Consider the following 26,359-nt stretch of genomic DNA (forward strand, 5'->3'; position numbering starts at 1 on the left):
GCGCTCTCCACATGCTGGGGTAAATAATTACACCAACTGTTTGGATTCACACGCTTGATGAAGGCTGTCAATGCAGGGTTGTATATCTCCTGATACATTTCGGGTCCGGCGATGAAGGTATCTCTGTCAAACTCCTGCAGTGTAGCATTCCAACAGCTCACTAACTCTCCAGTACCCTTGACGACGCAGCATCGCTTGACAGCCCTGAAAAACCTTAATGTGGTAGACACGTACAGCTCACGGGCCTCAGCCTGACTCTTTCTCAGGGCAACAACAGGCACCAAGTTGACCCGATTGCCATCTACGAGCTTTCCGGTCCGTCTAAAGTACACAGTACGAGCGCCACCGTTCTTGTACGTGAAGCACTTCAGGTTACATCTCACCTCTTGTTCTGTGAAACAATCCACACTCATATCACGTTTCTTCTTCGTTTCAGCTGGTACAGTACTAAGCACACAGCACATGGGGTGTACATCTTCCATGCGAGAGGTCAGCGCGTCAGTGTGCTGGGTAGATGACAAGGTTTTATCATCTGTGCACACTAACAACTGGAAGGGTTTGATTTGTTGGAAAGACGGAGTCAGGGCTGTCTTGTGTGTGGGGACCTCAAGGGCCATGTCCCAAAATTCAAACTTGTTATGCGTAACCCGTTTCAACACCTCGAGGCTTTCGACTCCAGGGACAAACAGCACCTCTTGCACAAAGTGCGACTTTCCACTGCCCCCTTTGTCCATTGTTTTAATCCCGACAAGGTAGGTGCCGACCATAGACCTTTTGCCGTCACGGAACACGACGTTTTGTTGTGCAGAGTACTGGGTGACCACAGGGATTACTTTCTTGCCGCTGGCGCTTATCAAGTCTTTATTCGGTACAAAAAAGGTGGTGTAGTTATCTAAAGCCAGCAGCACGTGTTTGACACCAGCCCTGTCTACACCAGCCGTAGACTCAAAGTCGTTTCCACCTGCGATGTCCACAAGGTCCATTAGCGCAAGCAACAGAGAGTGTGACGGCTTTTGTGGAATAGCATCGGCGTCCCGAATCACCTTGTCCCTGATGATCTTGTAGACATTCTTCGGATTGTACATCTTCTCCCTGTCAGACAGTTCACCCTCCTTGCATATCATCAGGTCGACCACCTTCTCGAACAGTCCCAGTGCACTTTCACACTCGAAAACGTTCTTGTGAGCAGACTTGGAATACCACGGCGGGCGATCCGTCACAATGAAGCGAGTATTGTCCTTCATCGTGTAGCGCTGTTCGTGGAAAGTCACTCAATATCCAATAGAACCCCAGTTGTAAGTCATCCAGGCTGTGCGCAGTGAGTGTGCTGTGACCTTCAGTGTGATGAGAAGAGCACAAGTGAGTACCTCTCCCTTCAGAGACAGAAGGACTGTGATGTTGATGTGTCTCACGTAGTCCCTTTTACATGCCCTACTTATGCACCTAACGTGGGTTGGCTTAAAGGAAGCTGTTTTGACTTTACAGTAGTTGGAAGTCCACCCACTGCTGACATGGTCATTCATAGTCATTTACACAACATCCACCCTGATTGCACTGTGATGATTCGTAGCAGCAAGGTTCACATTATCCAACGGAAATCATTCGGTCCATCTGAAACAATGTTATCCAAGTGGTGTCATTCGTTCCAATTGACAAGAAATCATCCAACCTATGCTGTAAGTGAGTCTGGCTGTAATCAAACAGCAGTTACGCGTAACACTACAGCATAGGTGGGACACTGCGCGTAACTGCACAGGTTTCTCTATGCCTTCTGCCTATGATAGTTTTTGTTGACCTGGGGAAAGTTTGATTACAGCCAGACTCACTTACAGCATAGGTTGGACAATTTCGTGTCAATTGGAACGAATGATACTACTTGGACAAAGTTAGATTGCAGACAGATTCACCTCCGGTTACGCGTAGCAGCAAGGTTCACATTATCCAACGGAAATCATTCGGTCCATCTGAAACAATGTTATCCAAGTGGTGTCATTCGTTCCAATTGACAAGAAATCATCCAACCTATGCTGTAAGTGAGTCTGGCTGTAATCAAACAGCAGTTACGCGTAACACTACAGCATAGGTGGGACACTGCGCGTAACTGCACAGGTTTCTCTATGCCTTCTGCCTATGATAGTTTTTGTTGACCTGGGGAAAGTTTGATTACAGCCAGACTCACTTACAGCATAGGTTGGACAATTTCGTGTCAATTGGAACGAATGATACTACTTGGACAAAGTTAGATTGCAGACAGATTCACCTCCGGTTACGCGTAGCAGCAAGGTTCACATTATCCAACGGAAATCATTCGGTCCATCTGAAACAATGTTATCCAAGTGGTGTCATTCGTTCCAATTGACAAGAAATCATCCAACCTATGCTGTAAGTGAGTCTGGCTGTAATCAAACAGCAGTTACGCGTAACACTACAGCATAGGTGGGACACTGCGCGTAACTGCACAGGTTTCCCTATGCCTTCTGCCTATGATAGTTTTTGTTGACCTGGGGAAAGTTTGATTACAGCCAGACTCACTTACAGCATAGGTTGGACAATTTCGTGTCAATTGGAACGAATGATACTACTTGGACAAAGTTAGATTGCAGACAGATTCACCTCCGGTTACGCGTAGCAGCAAGGTTCACATTATCCAACGGAAATCATTCGGTCCATCTGAAACAATGTTATCCAAGTGGTGTCATTCGTTCCAATTGACAAGAAATCATCCAACCTATGCTGTAAGTGAGTCTGGCTGTAATCAAACAGCAGTTACGCGTAACACTACAGCATAGGTGGGACACTGCGCGTAACTGCACAGGTTTCTCTATGCCTTCTGCCTATGATAGTTTTTGTTGACCTGGGGAAAGTTTGATTACAGCCAGACTCACTTACAGCATAGGTTGGACAATTTCGTGTCAATTGGAACGAATGATACTACTTGGACAAAGTTAGATTGCAGACAGATTCACCTCCGGTTACGCGTAACAATATAGGTTTCCATATGCCATCTGCCTATGATATTTTTTGATGACTTGATGCTGTACTGTTTGCATTGGCAAATCTATGCTGTTTCACGTAACAGGAGGTGAATCTGTCTGTAAGTGTTAGAGAAAAGTAAGAAAGTGCATCTCTGCCTCCACCTCAACTGTCAAACATTGACCACATGGTATGTTTACTTTTTGTTGATCTTATTTTTTGTGTCTTTAAGACTCACACACACTCACAATTATTTTTGAGAGAGAATTAGCAGAATATATCTGTACTGTCAGACATAGAAAGGCGAGACAGATCCTGACCAGATACAGGCTCAGTGACTATTCATTTGTGACATGCAGTGATGTATTCCCCTGCTAATTATACAGCAGAACCGTCTACATTATATCCTGTGTGTGTGTGTGATTTGTGACTGAATAAACAAACACTTTCTCTGATCACCAGAGACCCAAACTCCAATTCCACTGAGGGATGGCAGATGATAACAGTGGTGTCCAGACTGACGTGACAATGCAGTCCAATGATACAAAGACAGAGTATCGCGAAAGCGAATTACTGTGTATGAACACTGACATCTTTCTGTTTGACGAGATGCTGACGAACTTCCCCGAAACCAATGTTGATTGGAGCGACACAAACAGCCTACTACAGCCCTTACTATGGTTACATGAAGACTTTGACAGCCCACCTGAATATTCCTGTGTACTTGAAGAAATCATTGAGATACTTGATGGCCCCTGGATACCTTAGACTCTTGTATATCCATGTGGTGTCTACTGGTGTACAATGAAGAAATCACACCGTACTTTTTTATTTTATTCACATTGCATTCCATAACAACTTCAAATGCGAACATAATACAAATCTGTCTAAGGCTCAGCATATTGTTAACATGATCAACAATGTCATTGTCATTGTCATTAAATCTATGTGTCAGCTCTCTCTGTCTCTCTGTCTCTCTCACTCTCAATTCAAATTTACTTTATTTGCATGAATGTCACAGAGACTGTGTTGCTAAAGCGCAAAGAGTCAATTAAACAGAACACAAATACACTTCATGAGTTAATATATACATATATACATAGAGTAAAAATTGAAGAAAATAAAATAAGACATCAATTGTGAGGACATGTTTCTGTGTGGGTGTGTGTGTACACACTTTACACAGTACCATATGCACAGACAAAAACCCTCAAATGGATTACTTCAGAAAATCTCAATTTACCCACTTACCAGCAACCTGACAGTTAGTATGACTGGGGGCAGTGGTGGTATGTTGCCGCGTCCGCAAAGTCTGACACCCCCTCTTCCTCCACTGTGGTTTCTCACCAGCTTAGCTCTCACACGAGCAGGGAGATGGTCAGAGGGTGCGCTGTTTTTGTCCCACAGGGCTAGCAGGGTATCTTTGGAGTAGGCAAGGTGACACACTCCCTGAGTCCACAGTCCGTCATGCGGCCACTGCGGCAGTCAGTTGGAGGGTCAGCTGCTTGGCTAACGCCATCGGCGCCTGTCCACTGGATCCTCTGCTCCTCTCCACCGTCGTCGTAGGGAGACTGGGCTGTCTCTCGTGGGCCAGCTGCTAGGCTAATGCCATCAGCGCCTACCCACCGGATCCTCTGCTCCTCTCCGCCGTGTCGTAGGGAGACTGGGCTGTCTCTCGTGGGCCAGCTGCTAGGCTAATGCCATCAGCGCCTACCCACCGGATCCTCTGCTCCTCTCCACCGTCGTCGTAGGGAGACTGGGCTGTCTCTCGTGGGCCAGCTGCTAGGCTAATGCCATCAGCGCCTACCCACCGGATCCTCTGCTCCTCTCCGCCGTGTCGTAGGGAGACTGGGCTGTCTCTCGTGGGCCAGCTGCTCGGCTAACGCCGTTGGCTAGTTGACGTTGTTAACTCAGGCGTCCGTGGTGGCTACCACTGCGTGGTAAGGAGCTGATTGGGTTGGGAACCAGTCGTCCTAGAACTGCACCACATTTGTTTTCCTCTCTCTTCTCTGTCATACCTGAAACACACAAGTTATAAAATAGTGAAAAGAAAGCAGCACAAATAACACAACACAAGTACACAAGCACCCACCACAGAGTCAATTAAACAGGACAAAAATACACTTCATAAGTTAATATAAACATATAAAAATAGAGTAAAATTTAAGAAAAATAAAAAAGACAATAATTGTCTGTGTGTTCGTGTGCATGTTTAAAATAATAAACAGTAATAGAATAATAAGTAATAATGAGAATAAGTATTACTAATAAGTTACTGTAAGTAAAAGTTCATATTGTTTTCACATTCTGCTAAAACATGAACTTAAAGCAACACTAGGTAGTTTTTCGACCTTAAAATAATATTTCTAAACTCAGTTATGTGGTAGAATAATGGTTAATATGATGAATGGTGACGCCTCTGCAGCTTGGCTGGGGTCACGGCGGCAGAAACCGCACTGTGTAACTTCCCAGAGCGGGTAGGTACAGTACATACCTGACATAAAGAAGTCTAGTGCGACCTGCTTTAAGACACGTTTATTCATCGGTGGATTTAGCCAGCAGCTACTTGGATTTTTTGTAAACCAATGCCAATGCCAGGTCGCACTAGACTTCTTTACGTCAGGTATGTACCTACCCTCTCTGGGAAGTTACCTAGTGTTGCTTTACCTGACAGCAAACAATCGAGAATCCATTGTGGTCTGTGTCTCAACAGCAGCCAGGCAGCGTGAGGTTGTGAGCCTGAGCTCAGGGCAAAGGAAAGTCACAGATGACTTTTTTCTACACTTGCGGATCATGGCACGCATTTGCAGATCTGCCGCGGCAGAAGTGTAGCAAAAGGGAACAGAAATAAATGAGTCTTTCAGTCTTTACATTGAAATATTTCTTAATGTGTGACATGCAGTGATCTGACTCTCTCTCTCTCTCTCTCTCTCTCTCTCTCTCTCTCTCTCTCTCTCTCTCGGGTTTTATGTAGCTTCCTCCTTTGACTTCCTCCTTAGACTCTTGTATATCCATGTGGTGTCTACTGGTGTATAATGAAGAAATCACACCGTACTTTTTTATTTTATTCACATTGCATTCCATAACAACTTCAAATGCGAACATAATACAAATCTGTCTAAGGCTCAGCATATTGTTAACATGATCAACAATGTCATTGTCATTGTCATTAAATCTATGTGTCAGCTCTCTCTGTCTCTCTGTCTCTCTCACTCTCAATTCAAATTTACTTTATTTGCATGAATGTCACAGAGACTGTGTTGCTAAAGCGCAAAGAGTCAATTAAACAGAACACAAATACACTTCATGAGTTAATATATACATATATAAATAGAGTAAAAATTGAAGAAAATAAAATAAGACATCAATTGTGAGGACATGTTTCTGTGTGGGTGTGTGTGTACACACTTTACACAGTACTATATGCACAGACATTTGGTGTGACAAAACTTCAACACTATAATCCTCAAATGGATTACTTCAGAAAATTTCAATTTACCAACTTACCAGCAACATGACAGTTAGTATGACTGGGGGCAGTGGTGGTATGTTGCCGCGCCCGCAAAGTCTGACACCCCCCTCTTCCTCCATTGTGGTTTCTCACAAGCTTAGCTCTCACACGAGCAGGGAGACTGGGCTGTCTCTCGTGGGCCAGCTGCTAGGCTAACGCCGTCAGCACCTGTCCACCGGATCCTCTGCTCCTCTCCGCCGTTGTAGTCGGGGGACTGGGCTGTCTCTCGTGGGCCAGCTGCTAGGCTAACGCCGTCAGCACCTGTCCACCGGATCCTCTGCTCCTCTCCGCCGTTGTAGTCGGGGGACTGGGTTCTCTCTCGTGGGCCAGCTGCTCGGCTAACGCCGTTGGCTAGTTGACGTTGTTAACTCAGGCGTCCGTGGTGGCTACCGCTGCGTGGTGAGGAGCTGACTGGGTTGGGAACCAGTCGTCCTACAACTGCACCACATTTGTTTTCCTCTCTCTTCTCTGTCATACCTGAAACACACAAGTTATAAAATAGTGAAAAGAAAGCAGCACAAATAACACAACACAAGTACACAAGCACCCGCCGCAGAGTCAATTAAACAGGACAAAAATACACTTCATAAGTTAATATAAATAAATAGAGTAAAATTTAAGAAAAATAAAATAAGACAATAATTATCTGTGTGTTCGTGTGCATGTTTAAAATAATAAACAGTAATAGAACAATAAGTAATAATGAGAAAAATGACAGTATCAATAAACAGAAATAAATGAGTCTTAGTCTTTACATTGAAACATTTCTTAATGTGTGACATGCAGTGACATCTGACTCTCTATATCTCTCTCGGGTTTTATGTAGCTTCCTCCTTTGTGTGGGAGGTATGGAGTTCTAATTGTTGCAAAACTATTTGCAAATGTGCATCTCAAACTGTGTGTGTGTATTCAGATCTTTGTGTGGGTATTCAGATCTGTGTGTGTGTGTGTGTTCAGTGTCGCGATCCGCAAGTGTAGAAAAGATTTGTCTGTCATTTTCCTTTGCCCTGAACTGACGCTGCCTGGCTGCTGTAGCAGTACAATCTACACATTGAGCGTGTCACTATTGGGGTGACACTAACAGATGATCGTTACCCTAAACTTACTGTAACTAAAAGTTCATATTTTGTTCACATTCTGCTAAAACATGAACCTAACTGACAGCAAACAATCGAGAATCCATTGTGATCTGCCTCTCAACAACAGCCAGGCAGCGTGAGGTTGTGAGCCTGAGCTCAGGGCATACAATCATCAGAAGATGATTGCATGCATGCTCCAATGTCTCACTTAACAATGATAAAGTTAATCTAAATTTCACTTTATCAACTTCACAGTTACTTAAATACACTTTCTGGGCCCACAAACACCTTAATTCCTTATTCACTTGACACGTTTAAGGGCAAAAAAAAAACCCCTCACTAAACACACACCTTAATACAATCTAAATCCTACACCTAAATATATACCCAAACCAAAATAACGTAAACACGGACACACAGATCTGAACACATACATACAAATGTCAACACGAACACACATATCTAAATACGTACAGAGACATTAATACACATTTGCAAATACTTTTGTATTTGTCTCTCTCTCCCACCTTTTCCAATATAACAAAAAAATGAAATTAAAATATTACTGTCCCCTTTTTTTCCAGGAAATACTATAAATAAATTATTCCTTTTTTTTAAAGAAAAATTTTACATTGTATTATATACACAGACAAAAAACTTTTAACACTGTTTTTAACACATCCTCAAATGGATTACTTCAGAAAATCTCAATTTATCAACTTCAACGTTACTTAAACACACACTCTGGGCCCACAAACACCTTAATGCAATCTAAATCAAACCAAACCAAAATAATGTACCATTCCCGATGTATTGGGGTGACACTAACAGATGATCGTTACCCTAAACTTACTGTAACTAAAAGTTCATATTTTGTTCACATTCTGCTAAAACATGAACCTAACTGACAGCAAACAATCGAGAATCCATTGTGATCTGCCTCTCAACAGCAGCCAGGCAGCGTGAGGTTGTGAGCATGAGGTCAGGGTATACAATCATCAGAAGATGATTGCATGCATGCTCCAATGTCTCACTTAACAATGATAAAGTTAATCTAAATTTCACTTTATCAACTTCACAGTTACTTAAATACACTTTCTGGGCCCACAAACACCTTAATTCCTTATTCACTTGACACGTTTAAGGGCAAAAAAAAAAACCCTCACTAAACACACACCTTAATACAATCTAAATCCTACACCTAAATATATACCCAAACCAAAATAACGTAAACACGGACACACAGATCTGAACACATACATACAAATGTCAACACGAACACACATATCTAAATACGTACAGAGACATTAATACACATTTGCAAATACGTTTGTATTTGTCTCTCCCTCCCACCTTTTCCAATATAACAAAAAAATGAAATTAAAATATTACTGTCCCCTTTTTTTCCAGGAAATACTATAAATAAATTATTCCTTTTTTTTAAAGAAAAATTTTACATTGTATTATATACACAGACAAAAAACTTTTAACACTGTTTTTAACACATCCTCAAATGGATTACTTCAGAAAATCTCAATTTATCAACTTCAACGTTACTTAAACACACACTCTGGGCCCACAAACACCTTAATGCAATCTAAATCAAACCAAACCAAAATAATGTACCATTCCCGATGTATTATACTTGCTCGTTGTGGTCCCAAAACTACTCAACAAGTAAAATAAAAGGATATTTGAGTCAATCTTACCGTCCCGTCTGTCCTTCAACACGGAGTCTGTCAGTTTTCTCTTTCCTCCTCACACGTTACCAGAATAACTCAATACTAAAGTCCTGGTTCCTGGAAACTCTGTCTTTTCCATTCTCTCTACATGGGGGACGGCATTTCCTGTTGCAATGCAAACTCTGTGTGTGTGTGTGTGTGTGTGTGTGTGTGTGTGTGTGTGTGATCTCTCTCTCTCTCTCTCTGTGTGTGTGTGTGTGTGTGTGTGTGTGTGTGTGTGTGTGTGTGTGTGTGTCTCCCGTCTTTTCCAATATATTGGAACATTATACATTTTTGCTTTAAAACTCATAGTATCATGTAAGTAATCGCAATTGTCTTTTTTTCATTTTAATTACAAGAGGTTTGTATCTTTTTGAAAATAATGTTGCAACTCAAACGTCTTTCTCTTGTCCATTATTTTGAAATTGTTCACACTGTCTATAGTTTGTGGAAAATATAATCTTGCTAACAAAGTAAATTTACTGCTGCAGGTGTTATGTCTCATGCAGCTATCATGCAATTATATTTCTGTGTGTGAGAACACGATGCGCTCAGATCAAGGCCACACTCCCCTCCATATTGCCAAACAGGAAATGATCCCACGGGAAAAAAAACTGAGCTCAGGCACATTCTCATTTGTCAGATGGACACGTGCACACACTCTCTCTGTCTTTCTCTCTCTGTCTTTCTCTCACCTGTTGGTAGTTCTCGCAGACAGTTGCAACAAACTTTCAATAACATTGAACTTTTCTCATAGCTTTGGTATATAAGGCTTTTTTGAGGCCCTGCTCATTGTTCAGTGCACTGTGTGGCAGCACCATGGCAGATTGATATACAGTAAATGCAGCTCTTGATTATATTTTTGATCACCACACAGGTGTTATTTTATGTAACTGTATAAAAATATTAAATGGTTTCAAAACAAATGTCCATGGTATCTTTGACCCAAAGTAGTCTGTGATAAACAGTATACTATGTTTCATCTGATTATTTCTTATAGTCAAAATAATCCAGAAATTGTGTTTTTTAGAACTCAAATTCAAGATGTACCCGCTCAGATCAATGAGGCATAGAGGGCATAAATAACAAAAAGAAGTTCAAAACTTGTAATGTTCACAAGAACTTAAGTTGATAAAAAAATCTAACACAACAAGTAGTGATAATATATGTATTATTAGAGTTTTTATGATGAGTTTTAATGGAACGGTCATTTTTGACCGGGAACACAAAATTGTTTAACATGAAATGAACACAACATGAGGGTTAAATTTGAAGCATTTCTTCATGTGTGACATGCAGTGATGTATTCCCCTGCTAATTAGACAGCAATGCAAAGTGTGTGTGTGTGTGTGTGTGTGTGTGTGTGTGTGTGTGTGTGTGTGTGTGCGTGGGTGTGTGTGTGTCATGAACCATAACGAGGCTCAAATCATCCAACCAGTGCTTTTCGGTCCAATTGACTCGGACTTATCAATCCGGTACTATTTGATCCAATTAAAATGATGTCATCCAGCAGGTACTGCCTGCATTTGCGAGGCTGTACTGTTATGGAAATGTGTGTGTGTGTGTGTGTGTGTGTGTGTGTGTGTGTGTCTCCCGTCTTTTCCAATATATTGGAACATTATACATTTTTGCTATAAAACTCATAGTATCATGTAAGTAATCGCAATTGTCTTTTTTTCATTTTAATTACAAGAGGTTTGTATCTTTTTGAAAATAATGTTGCAACTCAAACGTCTTTCTCTTGTCCATTATTTTGAAATTGTTCACACTGTCTATAGTTTGTGGAAAATATAATCTTGCTAACAAAGAAAATGTACTGCTGCAGGTGTTATGTCTCATGCAGCTATCATGCAATTATATTTCTGTGTGTGAGAACACGATGCACTCAGATCAAGGCCACACTCCCCTCCATATTGCCAAACAGGAAATGATCCCACGGGAAAAGCTCAGGCACATTCTCATTTGTCAGATGGACACGTGCACACACTCTCTCTGTCTTTCTCTCTCTGTCTTTCTCTCACCTGTTGGTAGTTCTCGCAGACAGTTGCAACAAACTTTCAATAACATTGAACTTTTCTCGTAGCTTTGGTATATAAGGCTTTTTTGAGGCCCTGCTCATTGTTCAGTGCACTGTGTGGCAGCACCATGGCAGATTGATATACAGTAAATGCAGCTCTTGATTATATTTTTGATCACCACACAGGTGTTATTTTATGTAACTGTATAAAAATATTAAATGGTTTCAAAACAAATGTCCATGGTATCTTTGACCCAAAGTAGTCTGTGATAAACAGTATACTATGTTTCATCTGATTATTTCTTATAGTCAAAATAATCCAGAAATTGTGTTTTTTAGAACTCAAATTCAAGATGTACCCGCTCAGATCAATGAGGCATAGAGGGCATAAATAACAAAAAGAAGTTCAAAACTTGCAATGTTCACAAGAACTTAAGTTGATAAAAAAAAAATCTAACACAACAAGTAGTGATAATATATGTATTATTAGAGTTTTTATGATGAGTTTTAATGGAACGGTCATTTTTGACCGGGAACACAAAATTGTTTAACATGAAATGAACACAACATGAGGGTTAAATTTGAAGCATTTCTTCATGTGTGACATGCAGTGATGTATTCCCCTGCTAATTAGACAGCAATGCAAAGTGTGTGTGTGTGTGTGTGTGTGTGTGTGTGTGTGTGTGTGTGTGTCTTATTATTATTTAACATTATACATTTGTATGTCTTATATACAGTGGTGGCCAAAATTATTAGAACACCTGACAGATCAGAAAATATTGACCTTTTTTTCCCCTCCAAAACATGATTTCATTTCATAATGTTCATGAAACATGCAGATGGAGTCCTACTGTTTTTATCCACTTTTAACTTTAATATTTCTCCACCTTTTGCAGCAATTACAGCAGCACATCTCTTTGGCATGGTGTCATAATATTTCCTGAGAACTTCAACACTAACACTATCCCATGCCTTCTGCAAGTCAAGCCAAAGGCTTTCCTTTGAATGTACAACAGACAGTGATGTATTCCCCTGCTAATCATGTCTACATTATATCCTGTCTACAACAAATATAGATGGAGTGAGTCCTACTGTTTTTATCCACTTTTAACTTTAATATGTGTCCACCTTTTGACAGTGAAATAGGCCTAGCTTGTTTTTTGTAAGGAAAATGGCCTAAATCACCTTATGATGGCACTATTCTATAAGTGATGATGGGGATAATGATAGTATCACTGAACAGAAACAAATGAATGTTAAAGTCTTAAATTTGAAGCATTTCTTCATGTGTGACATGCAGTGATGTATTCCCCTGCTAATTAGACAGCAAAGCAAAGTGTGTGTGTGTGTGTGTGTGTGTGTGTGTGTGTGTGTGTGTGTGTGTGTCATGAACCATAAGGGGCTCAAAACATCCGTGTGTGTGTGTGTGTGTGTGTGTGTGTGTGTGTGTGTCATGAACCATAACGAGGCTCAAATCATCCAACCAGTGCTTTTCGGTCCAATTGACTCGGACTTATCAATCCGGTACTATTTGATCCAATTAAAATGATGTCATCCAGCAGGTACTGCCTGCATATGCAAGGGTATACTGTTATGTGTGTGTGTGTGTGTGTGTGTGTGTGTGTGTGTGTGTGTGTGTGTGTGTGTGTGTGTCTGTTGAGACTTGAAATTCTTAGGAGGAGTCTCTGCTTAATATAAGTGAAGTTACACAGACAGTAAAGTCAGTGTAACTTAGACTCTGGACTGAGAATATGAGCTGCTATGAAGAAGACAAAGGCAAGGTCAAAGGACAAAACAAAACTGGGATCGTACGTGGACATCATCCTAAATACAAGCAATTGCATCAACCTGATACAGAACTGAGAGAATCTACACCATCTCCTGTGCGCAAAATGGAACAAAGACGGTGGTGTGGGGAAAGTAATAAAAGGTTTGACAATAGAGCGTACCAAGAACAGTATGTGGTTGCTCATAACATTGGCCACCCGAGACACCCCGAGGGTCCTTATGGCAGAGGAAGAGGAAGAGGAAGAGGAAGAGGAACCTATCGATGTCAATCTCGGGTTGACAGACACGGGTCTGAACAAGGTCCACTCTGGAAGAACATTGGTTACAAAACACCAGTGTGCCATGCTACTGGAAGTGGAAAACGTCGGATATCTGAAGAACCTCAAGAATTGACAGTGTCCTCTAGTAAAAGTAAGTACCATAAGACCGATGAGAGAGCCAGGCAGCATGACAGTGGCAACAGATCCCAATCTACAAGTCTTAGATGGACTGTTGGTAATTATAGTCAAGAGATTACTAAGACTTGTGTAAACCATAAGAGAAGGACAGAATCAGACAGCTCAGTTATTGGTGTGGTGAGAGCCAAAGTCTCCGGTGATCAAATTCACAGTGACACAGGTAGCGTTCCAACAGCAAAGCTTGGTAGACAAGACACAGGTGCTTTACACAAGCACAGTACGTCCAGAGTGCAGTCGTCCAAGGCTACCCCTCCCTCAACCTGTAATAAAAAAAAGAGAGCCTGGAAGAACGACAGTAACACCAACAGCAGCAGCAGTGACAGTGACAGCGACAGCAACAGCAACAGCAGCAGCGACAGCAGCAGTGACTCCAGCAGCGACTCCAGTAGCAACTCTGACAATGATGAAGAAGTGTATATTGTCAATGTGACCTCTGCCCCAAAGGCAATCGGAAGCATTAGCTCAAAGAGTGCAACCCGAGACAACAGAGCCTCTGCCGGCGCTGCCAGTGTTGAACAAGAGTCAAGGCCTGTCTCTTCCCCAAAGACAATCAGACACAGTGGCTCAAAGACTGCAGCTGGAGACAACAGAGGCTCCGCTGACTACGACGTGTCTAAAGTCCCAGCTGAGAAGAAGTCCAGGTACAAGACAGATGAGGCCTCTGCCCCAAAGATAAGGATTTACAAAGATGGGTATGTAGTATATATTATTGTGATTATATATTTATATGGATATTCATGAAGGGTATATATGGTATATATTTATATAGGTGTATTATGTAGTTAGGCTATTCGTGTAGCTACAAACTGAAGAGTAGTTAAAAAGGGGTGGGAATTTTTATTTATTTTTTAAAAAGTGTTGTACTTCTCCCACTCCTTGAGTGGAATGAGATCGATACTTTAGTTTCAGTCTTTCTCCTGTATGCACTGCTGCAGTTTCATCAAAGAGGCGACCTGGCTGTCTGTGTCTGTCTGAGTAAGCCCTCCCAGCAGGCACACTTTGCTCCACCTCCCCCCTCTTGTGATTTGATGATGTACCGTCACGTGACTCAGGCAAACACGCAAGCAGCCAGCAGCACACACACACACACACACACACACACACGGAGCAGGAGGAGGGCATGATCTGCAAATAGGCTTTAAATAGTGACCCCACAAATTCATACAAGCATATAAAAAATCATGCGGACGAAAACAAAAAAGAAAAGATAATTATCTACTACCGTTCTCTAAAAGGGTAGTAGATCATTTTGTGCACTTTGTTTATTTAAGAAACAAATCCAGACATGACACTTTATGGGGAAAAATTGTTTTTGTTACTGTTCTATTGTTTCTGAACAAAAACTTTTGTTATGATAATGTATTTTCTATTGACCTATAAACTTTACCCACAGTCTGTCCTGGGTTTTAACTAATTAATAATCCAAAAACACTAAAAAGTCATGAAAATTCATTCAGATTTAGCAATTTGATGATGCATCCAACTTAATAATTTAAAAAGTATCGGTGTCGGTATGGGTATCGGCGATACTGGCCCTGTATTTACTTGGTATCGGATCGATACCAAATCATGCAGTATCGCCCACCACTATGTGCAGTGTTTTGTAATGTCTTAGCTCTGTTTTTTATTTTTACTTTTTTAATTTCTTATTTTCTTTCTTTCTTTTGTATGTACAAATAGCTACATACATTTATTTCTTTATATACATGTTCGAAATAAAATTCATTCATTCATTCATTCATTCATAATCAGACGCAGTGGCTCAAAGACTGCAGCTGGAGACAACAGAGGCTCCGCTGACTACGACGTGTCTAAAGTCCCAGCTGAGAAGAAGTCCAGGTACAAGACAGATGAGGCCTCTGCCCCAAAGATAAGGATTTACAAAGATGGGTATGTAGTATATATTATTGTGATTATATATTTATATGGATATTCATGAAGGGTATATATGGTATATATATATATATAGGTGTATTATGTAGTTAGATTATTCGTGTAGCTACAAACTGAAGAGTAGTTAAAAAGGGATGGGAATTTTTATTTATTTTTTAAAAAGTGTTGTACTTCTCCCACTCCTTGAGTGGAATGAGATCGATACTTTAGTTTCAGTCTTTCTCCTGTATGCACTGCTGCAGTTTCATCAAAGAGCGACCTCTGTCTGAGTCAGTCCTCACAGCAGGCACACTTTGCTCCACCTCCCCCCTCTTGTGATTTGATGATGTACCGTCACGTGACTCAGGCAAACACGCAAGCAGCCAGCAGCACACACACACACACACACACACACACACACACACACACACACACAGAGCAGGAGGAGGGCATGATCTGCAAATAGGCTTTAAGATAGTGACCCTCACAAATTCATACAAGCATATAAAAAATCATGCGGACGAAAACAAAAAAGAAAAGATAATTATCTACTACCGTTCTCTAAAAGGGTAGTAGATCATTTTGTGCACTTTGTTTATTTAAGAAACAAATCCAGACATGACACTTTATGGGGAAAAATTGTTTTTGTTACTGTTCTATTGTTTCTGAACAAAAACTTTTGTTATGATAATGTATTTTCTATTGACCTATAAACTTTACCCACAGTCTGTCCTGGGTTTTAACTAATTAATAATCCAAAAACACTAAAAAGTCATGAAAATTCATTCAGATTTAGCAATTTGATGATGCATCCAACTTAATAATTTAAAAAGTATCGGTGTCGGTATGGGTATCGGCGATACTGGCCCTGTATTTACTTGGTATCGGATCGATACCAAATCATGCAGTATCGCCCACCACTATGTGCAGTGTTTTGTAATGTCTTAGCTCTGTTTTTTATTTTTACTTTTTTAATTTCTTATTTTCTTTCTTTCTTTTGTATGTACAAATAGCTACATACATTTATTTCTTTATATACATGTTCGAAATAAAATTCATTCATTCATTCATTCATTCATAATCAGACGCAGTGGCTCAAAGACTGCAGCTGGAGACAACAGAGGCTCCGCTGACTACGACGTGTCTAAAGTCCCAGCTGAGAAGAAGTCCAGGTACAAGACAGATGAGGCCTCTGCCCCAAAGATAAGGATTTACAAAGATGGGTATGTAGTATATATTATTGTGATTATATATTTATATGGATATTCATGAAGGGTATATATGGTATATATATATATATAGGTGTATTATGTAGTTAGATTATTCGTGTAGCTACAAACTGAAGAGTAGTTAAAAAGGGATGGGAATTTTTATTTATTTTTTAAAAAGTGTTGTACTTCTCCCACTCCTTGAGTGGAATGAGATCGATACTTTAGTTTCAGTCTTTCTCCTGTATGCACTGCTGCAGTTTCATCAAAGAGCGACCTCTGTCTGAGTCAGTCCTCACAGCAGGCACACTTTGCTCCACCTCCCCCCTCTTGTGATTTGATGATGTACCGTCACGTGACTCAGGCAAACACGCAAGCAGCCAGCAGCACACACACACACACACACACACACACACACACACACACACACACACACACACACACACACACACACAGAGCAGGAGGAGGGCATGATCTGCAAATAGGCTTTAAGATAGTGACCCTCACAAATTCATACAAGCATATAAAAAATCATGCGGACGAAAACAAAAAAGAAAAGATAATTATCTACTACCGTTCTCTAAAAGGGTAGTAGATCATTTTGTGCACTTTGTTTATTTAAGAAACAAATCCAGACATGACACTTTATGGGGAAAAATTGTTTTTGTTACTGTTCTATTGTTTCTGAACAAAAACTTTTGTTATGATAATGTATTTTCTATTGACCTATAAACTTTACCCACAGTCTGTCCTGGGTTTTAACTAATTAATAATCCAAAAACACTAAAAAGTCATGAAAATTCATTCAGATTTAGCAATTTGATGATGCATCCAACTTAATAATTTAAAAAGTATCGGTGTCGGTATGGGTATCGGCGATACTGGCCCTGTATTTACTTGGTATCGGATCGATACCAAATCATGCAGTATCGCCCACCACTATGTGCAGTGTTTTGTAATGTCTTAGCTCTGTTTTTTATTTTTACTTTTTTAATTTCTTATTTTCTTTCTTTCTTTTGTATGTACAAATAGCTACATACATTTATTTCTTTATATACATGTTCGAAATAAAATTCATTCATTCATTCATTCATTCATAATCAGACGCAGTGGCTCAAAGACTGCAGCTGGAGACAACAGAGGCTCCGCTGACTACGACGTGTCTAAAGTCCCAGCTGAGAAGAAGTCCAGGTACAAGACAGATGAGGCCTCTGCCCCAAAGATAAGGATTTACAAAGATGGGTATGTAGTATATATTATTGTGATTATATATTTATATGGATATTCATGAAGGGTATATATGGTATATATATATATAGGTGTATTATGTAGTTAGATTATTCGTGTAGCTACAAACTGAAGAGTAGTTAAAAAGGGATGGGAATTTTTATTTATTTTTTAAAAAGTGTTGTACTTCTCCCACTCCTTGAGTGGAATGAGATCGATACTTTAGTTTCAGTCTTTCTCCTGTATGCACTGCTGCAGTTTCATCAAAGAGCGACCTGCTCTGTATTTTATTTTACTTTTTTAATTTCTTATTTTCTTTCTTTCTTTTGTATGTACAAATAGCTACATACATTTATTTCTTTATATACATGTTCGAAATAACATTAATTCATTCATTCATTCATTCATTCATTCATTCATAATCAGACGCAGTAGCTCAAAGAGTGCAGCTGGAGACAACAGAACCTCCGCCGACCATGAAGTGTGTACAGTGCCAGCTGAAAGGAAGTTCACCCGGTGTAACACAGATGAGGCCTCTGCCGAGACCAGCGCTGCCTGTGCTAAACAAGAGTCAAGGGATGTCTCAACAACAGACATTGCGTCTGTGACCATTGTTGCATCAACTGAGCTCGTGTCCCAGTATAGTGAGGTGGAGGCTGACTATGCTGAGACCAGCGCTGCCTGTGTTAAACTACTTGAGTCCCAGTGTGACGAGAAGGAGGGTGCCCCTGCTGAAACTGAGGAGTGTAATACCATGTCCCAACGTACACCTGAGCCAGAGTCCCAAGCTGCACCGGTGTGTGAAATGTGTACCGATACACCTGGATATGCTGAACCTGTGATTGCATCCACAAGTCTTGCATCTTTGCCAGAGTGGTATGTGTATATCATCATCATCATCATCATCATCATCATTGTGTTTCTAATTATACTGGTAGAAGCTATACCTTGTGGTGCTTTACTGACAATGTTCCTTCCTTTTTTATCTTACAGTAACAGAGACACTCACCAGGAGAGTTTCATCGATGTAAGTGAGTGCAATGAGAGACTATGGAATTTCCAGTCCAGTTCAGACACGCATGCTGCAAGCGTGTTCACTATTCCCACGACAGTCCCTATATGCCAGCCTAAATCGATATACGATTATGGAGACGTGTCTGCGTCTGGCTACGTTAACCTGTTTCCTGCAGAGCAGACCTGTGAGTACGCGTCACAAGACGTGTCACAAGACTCCTCGACCCGAACTTTTCGAGTAGAAGACCATCACCCACAAGTACCTTCAACACCTCGACATCTAACGTCCCACCAGCAAGTGCCTGCTGAAACACAGCACCAATTACCTCTGACACCCCAGCAGCAGCAGCTACCAATACATCACCGTGACCCTCTACAATCTCAGCAACTGGTATTCCTGCAACCACAACTACCACCACCACCACCACCACCACCACCACAGCCTCAGCAGTGTCAGGGTGTAAGTTGCGACATCTTCCAGCCAGTTACACCTGTACTACAGCATTCAATATTCCAATTCCCAACCGAAGCTGTAGTAGCTGTAACACACCCAGAAGCCCCCCACACTCTCACTCCACGGCACAGCTTGGAGAGCCATGGTGAAAACATCACGTTCAGCGATACTCTGCTGGCTCTGATAAAGCAGTCGCTCTTGTGTGCCACCTGTAAGACAACCTTCAACAGAGCGGTTATCTGTCAAGAATTCTTGATTCAGTTCAACAAACCCATCCAATGTGTATGTGGTTGTGTAATCTGCACAATATGTTACCACGCGCACAGAGGATGCAAGGTACACAGTGTAGTGTCTCAACGCGGCACCATCAACACCACAGTCAGCAGGTTTGCTAATTATCCTGATATGGCGAACATAGGAGTGTGGGAGCTCGAACGTGATCCAACCGACCGTTTCAGGACAGATGACAATGTCAGCAGATTCGCTCGGAGTATCTTGGACACCAACGTTGGGCCTTCTCTTGAGAGTCTGCAAAGCGGTACGTGTAATTTTTATTCTATTTTCCAAGCTATACATTATTCATCTATCAACTTGGCAATTGAAACTGTTGTTGCTTCTCCATGCAGTGTTCAGCCACCTCATCACCGCGAGAGATGAGATGTCCTTCACGTATTGGGCAAACGCACGAATGCCAGAAGAGACGGCCTACAGATATGTCTGCATCCCTCACGTTCCGGGTTTCTGGGATCACATTCTGGTGGGAACCTGTCCGCTGCCCAACACGGAAAAGATGATTGGTCCTGATGACTACTTGCCTAAATTGTTCAACGTATCCCTTGGTTCATACCGATTTCACTGGAGCTGTTTTGTGTTGAAAAGACAGATCATCTTGGCTATGTGGTGTTCGGCTGTGTCATCAGCAGGGCAGACTGAGGTATTTCCACTTGTCCATAAAGATTTGAAAAACATTACCACAGGCTTGGAGTTTAGAGAGATGGTGGTTTATCTGTCTCGGTGGTTTAAAGTTCAGTACGCGACACCAACAGACCGGTCCCTGGCTATAGTCTTAGATTGTAAACCCTCCGACGGTTCTAGTGTGGTTGACGTGATAACTGTGCTAGCTTCGAAGAGTGGGATGGTAAGTGTCACCCCTAAATACGTAAAACGTCTGGTCATCCATGATACAGACTACACATTCAATCGCAAGCTTGCCAAGACTATATTCACTTGCCCTCATGGTGAAGAGTTTGACGGTGACAGTGTAGACCAGCATTGTATTGACATCGTTGGTGAGTTTAGGGACTACGACGAGGACAGTTATGGATCTGCACAGATATGTACCAACACAGCGGTTTATAGTTTCATTTAGATATGACCTGTGGTCATGGTCAAGTGGCTGTAGGAGTAGTTGTAGGTTTTGTACAACCAATATATACAGTAAATGTGTCCTCAACAAAAGGGATAACGGTTTTCTATATTGATATGTGAAACACTGGAAATGTATCTAACCGTGGGTGTTGTTCTAACACCCCTCCCTATGAAATGTACACACAGAGATTATGTAATATTGACAAACCATGTTTTTGATATCTCTTCATGTCTGCACGCTTTTATTCACACTTGTCAAATGTACACCTTTGTGTTTGTAAGTGTATATGATAACATTGTGAAAATAAACACAAAGTGGAACTTTGTTGGAGATTGTATATATGAACGTGTTGTTGGACTCGTTTTTTTTTGTGATGATGTGATTTATATTTCTGTTGTGTCACCAACAGGACTCGTATTTGTCAAGAACGTGACCATGGAGCAATTCTTCCAACCATAGCTCATATTGTCAACCTTCACAAACATCCCTCCATCTTTGCCTCCCTGGCTATATAGACACCCTTGACTGTCTATATCCATCATTTGCCTTACATCTACCATGCAAGATTGTACGCAGGTGGATAGCGAGGTCAGTTATTGTGTCACATGTGAGCATAAGAGCCATCGTCGGCTGTGTGCAGAGACAATTAAAGCGCTTTGCGCCCAGGATACCGGTGTCGACGCTGACCCCTCCGACTCTTGGAAGAGTGTATCTGATTCTAGATACCAATCCTGGTGACTTGTTGGAACAGATAGATGAAGATTTTGAGAAGGCCTATGACAGCCTGATTGTCGTCTGGTTGCTTACATTGAAACCTTTTATATATCACGACATATTAACAATAATAAAAATAGTTCCAAATCGCACATGTTGACACTCCTATGAGACGACCTAACCCGACACGTCCACCATGTCTAACATCTTGGTTAAAAAACAGCAGGATGACTTCACAGGACTGTGTGCTGCTGAAGCTACAAGACTTGAAAAGGACACACGTGAGCTTCTAGCCAACCTGACTGGAATGGGCTGGACATGTCCTGGGTTTCAACTTGCGTGCACCGTGAGACTTACAGACATCCGCAGATACAAGATTACAGTGACCTGCGAAGGCTTTCCGAGAGTTGATCAAACCCTGTTTGAGATACACAAATGCCCAGGGAGAGAACACAGCTTCCAATGTCTTATTCACAAAGTACAGGCACCATCTGTACATTATCTGGAGAAGGCGAAAGCTATTGTGAAAGAGCCTCCGAACCCGTTCATATCGGAGTTCTTGGGCCCAAGAGAAATGGACAACGGAGACTTTGATTTGGCAATGACTTTGACCTTGGATCACAGTTTAACGTATCACACCAACATTGAAGTGAACGACAACTGTTCTGAGGCTCTCAAGTGTGTCTTGACAGAAGGGGACCCTCAGGACATGTCTACGATCTGGAATCCCATGAAGACTGTTGTTTATTATGTAGTTTACCACACCTTTGCAGCGATGCTACAAGAAAACCTGTGACTGTGTATGAAGATGAATAAAAGAATGTGTTAACCTGACTCTCTCTGTGTGTGTGTGTGTGTGTGTGTGTGTGTGTGTGTGTGTAGTGACTCTTGTTTGTAGTTGAGGTACGCTAAAGCCACCCTGACAGAGATGTAACCCTCTAGAAGTTTTGCGACTTGATGGTTCACTGTAGCATTGATTTGTCACATACACATTGATACATCCAATGGGGGTTCCAATTTATTCAGATTCAGGCATCATAAAAGCGATAGGACATGGATACAACTGAGGCTGCAACTCAATATGACTCAAGCACCCTAATGGCAAATTCAAGAGGGGTTTATCACAACAACGTGTATGTGGATTATGTTGTCATTAGAGGGGGCAAACAGGAGATTTGTGCGTATAACCTTTTTATAAATGCAACTGTGGTGAATGAACACTTTAGCTACAGTGCAGTATTAGACCTAGACGAAGACACAGACACGGACACAGACACAGACATAGAGACAGACCTCTCACCCGGAGGACAGTACACAACTCCTTTGGAACAAGAGCAACTCGTCAATGGCTACACACAGCACATAACTGACAAACTGAAGCCTCTTCTACTGTCATCCCCGTGCAACCAACGCAGCGTACTCTTTGTGTCTTCCAGTATCATACCCAGACAATTGATCGAGATCACGGGGGCTAGGCCTGAGGTGATAGTCCATTTTCTCAACTGTTTCCGTAATGTGTACATGGTGAACGGAGAATCTTTTTGCAATCCTACTTTTACGGACAAGTGGATCACATCATCGCTCCCTGAACATCTACGGGTCGCTCACACTTCTCTGGATGGTTACATACCAGTGACATTAAAAGACTCGAAACAGGTTTATCTCCTGGGAACTCTTCAGAAGGGAGGTAATGGATTAGACAGGTATCTCCTGTACAAGGATGATCATATCACGTACATCGAGATGGCTCATTATGTCTACCGTCTCAATCTAAGAGGGACTAATGAGGACTTTCCGAGAAATCCCTACTGCGAGTACACTATAGGGTCGTGTGGCATTTTTGACGTAGTCCACGAATATCATTCACTCAAAAGTGAGTTTGTGCTGACCAAACTAAAGACATTGTTAACATATATATTTGAATACTGTGTATAATGTAAAGCATTTAGGGATTAGTGTAATGTGTTGCTTAGAATACTAACATCTTGTGATTGACACAGCAGTGGTTGAGTGACATGTGAAACCCTGTTTGGTTCGACTTACATACACATGTTAAAATCTTAAAATCCCGTGAAAAGTGAGTGACTCATCTAGAACTATCCTCCGAACACATGTTCATGACCATGTAAAACGGTTAACCAACAGACCTATCAGTTGGACCAAACCTGTGCAGTTGGACCAAACCTATGCAGTTGGACCAAGCTTATGCAGTTGGACCAAGCTTATGCAGTTGTACAAATCGGCCATTTTTGCATGGCTGGGTGGTGACGAAACTGGGTTCAGCACACATACAAGGGCGCTACTGCTCCTGAAGTAACACTCACTGCGAGGAGACTCAGAATTGGTTCACAGTGTGTAAACCCAAGCGCTATGAGGATGTACATTCCTATCACAATGACTCTACTGTGCATTGCTGCGACAGTTGATTGTTGTACCCTGACAAGGATGAAAGGTCTCACGAAAGAAAGAATTGAACCGGTCACCGTAGTTACGAAAGGTCTCACGGAGAAAAGACTTGAACCGGTCACCATAGTTGGTACAGTGGGTAGCACTGTCACGCTGCCGGGGTACTTGCAGAGTCCTAATCAGTTTTTCCAGAAAGACCGAGAACCCATGTTCGCTATTTACCAGATATACGAGCTGACGATGAACTCTCTGGGCTACCAAGTCAACATTCGCTTTCTCACGTGTACAGACGAAGGCATGTACAGGATTGGAAAGGAGACTTTCTATTTGAGAGTAAACAGTGATACGTGTGGTATGTTTTACTACACTGCCAAGGTTGACACAGGGACGAAGGCTGCAGTCATTGCCCCGCTCCAGGGTGTCATTCGAATCTCTAGGCTAGCACAATACCACAATAAGCAAATGTGGAGTTTAAACGAAGTGTGGAATGACACTATGAGCAAAGAACAAAGTCTGGGTTCCTGCTGTTTCCTGGTTGACAACGGGACAACATTTCGTGGATCTGGAATTGGAATTGGAGCTGATGCATCGTCCTGGCAGTATTACATGTATCAGAGACACGGAGAGGTCAACGCAAGCTGCTCAGATGTTCAAGTTGCTACATCCACACTTCCTACTGCCGCAGCAACTACAACGACAACTACAACGACAACTACAACGACAACCAGACAACCCATTAGAGTACCGGATCTCAAGGAGCTGGATAGTGTCGAAACGGGCGCAGGCCTGGTCAACGTGAGTGAAGGTACGTTGTGCGTTTTTTGGTCAGTTTCATCATGATACTATGTAGCTTTTTATTACAATCACATCTCTCTCTCTCTCTCTCTCTCTCTCTCTCTCTCTCTCTCTAGATATACAAGACATCGTGAGGATGATGGACGAACTTGAAAAATCGTGGAGGTCTACTGGGAATACTTTCAAACCCTACAGTGTCATGATAGTCATTGCAATGACGATGCTGATTCATACAATCGTGTTTGAATAGCAGACAGCCTGTCCTGCAAGCAGATATACCACAGTTATTGTGAGGATATACAATGTTTATTTTTGTTGGTATTGTAAACATACATGCATCATTGTACAATGAATAATGTACAAAATAAATGTGAGTACAATGAACCATTTCTATGCAGTCCTGGTGTTGTTTGACTAGAATCGCTTGCTCGCTTGTCGTCGTCGTTGTTGTTGCTGAATCTGGTGTATGACCATATTTTTGTCTTCCTCGGTCATATGAGCAGCCTGCACCCATTCTTGGTCTTGCAGCAGCTCATGGGCCAGGAGTCTCTCATTCTCACGGAAAGTCAGTAATTGAAGGACGATTCTTCTCACTAGAGTACACTCCATCACGTTGGGCATTACATCGTCAATGTCCCAGGAAGTGACTGGTGCACTAACATGGTTTCTTGGACACAAAGTCTTTACAATGATGTCGTACATGGACACAGTTCCACTGTCATTATCACGCTCCGCGAAGACAACCTTTCCTTCCATCGCATCTGCTATCATCACCCCCAGACTCCACATGTCTATGGCACAAGTGTAATCTTTCCGACTGGTGTCTGGGGCGTCACCAAACAGTTCTGGGGCTCTGTAGGGCTCCGTTACCACATTTGGACTCATCCGTTTGGAGGATTGTCTCGAGAGGCCCATGTCTGCCACCTTAACGGTCAGATCTTCTGTCAGCAGCACATTACGAGGTGTCAAGTCCCTGTGTATTATATTACGCCCGTGCATGTAAGACAGGGCATTGGCCACCTGAACGGAAAAGTGAGCCACAAAACTCAACGGAATCACCTGTACTGCTTTACCAAGGTCGTAGTAGACTTTCAGACCATGTCCATTGTGAATCACTGTCAAGGTGTAGGGAACGTAGGGCATGAGCATGGCGATATTCTCACCGTCAATGAAAAGATCGTGTATCTGAATCACATTGGGGTGACCCCTCAGTGCACTGAGACAGGAGAGTTCTCTCACGGTCGCATCCTCTACGCCAATTGTTGAATCGTTCTCTACAATGTCTTCATCCTCTACCACAGGGGGGTTGTGACCCCTCGGTGCACTGAGACAGGAGAGTTCTCTCACGGTCGCATCCTCTACACCAATTGTTGAATCGTTCTCTACAATGTCTTCATCCTCTACCACAGGGGAGTTGTGACATTTCAGAGCAAACGCCTTTCCAGTCTTCAGACACGTGACTTTGTACACAGTTCCGTATGCGCCTCGGCCAATAATGGAGCCTTTCTGGTAATTCTCCATTTCTGAAAGTGAGACTGTTGCTGACGCAAAAAAAAAACAAAAAACAAACAAACCCCAAAGTGTTTGAAGGATTAGATACCCTGTCAATATGATGGTATTATATACAGCAATGGTTTGGTTCGATGACCAGACCTTTTCCCTGTATTGGACCCGACTATAGCAGTTGGACCAAAACCTCGATGGCTGGACTAATCCCTGTATTGGACCCGACTACAGCGGTTGGGAAGCTGGG

The 26,359-nt window shown here is 41.9% G+C and overlaps 1 protein-coding gene and 1 long non-coding RNA gene across 2 annotated transcripts; both read right to left on the reverse strand.

Annotated features, from left to right (window-relative positions):
* Window positions 1-3,795: 3,795 nt before the first annotated feature.
* On the reverse strand, window positions 3,796-9,370 carry LOC311253995. The gene is made up of 3 exons (XR_014622134.1): window positions 9,273-9,370; window positions 6,481-6,961; window positions 3,796-4,991 (listed from the first exon to the last, which is right to left on the reverse strand). It is a non-coding gene; the product is annotated as an uncharacterized lncRNA (long non-coding RNA).
* A 15,650-nt stretch (window positions 9,371-25,020) lies between these two features.
* LOC311253994 (cyclin-dependent kinase 2-like) lies at window positions 25,021-26,127 on the reverse strand (the record flags this gene model as incomplete). Its single annotated transcript, XM_084384421.1, has 1 exon — window positions 25,021-26,127. One exon carries the CDS (start codon window positions 26,125-26,127, stop codon window positions 25,021-25,023), a length of 1,107 nt encoding a protein of 368 aa, XP_084240547.1.
* Between the last annotated feature and the right edge of the window lie 232 nt (window positions 26,128-26,359).

This window comes from Pagrus pagrus (assembly GCF_965226575.1).
Source record: "Pagrus pagrus genome assembly, contig: HAP1_SCAFFOLD_119, whole genome shotgun sequence".
Taxonomy (NCBI): Eukaryota; Metazoa; Chordata; class Actinopteri; order Spariformes; family Sparidae; genus Pagrus; species Pagrus pagrus.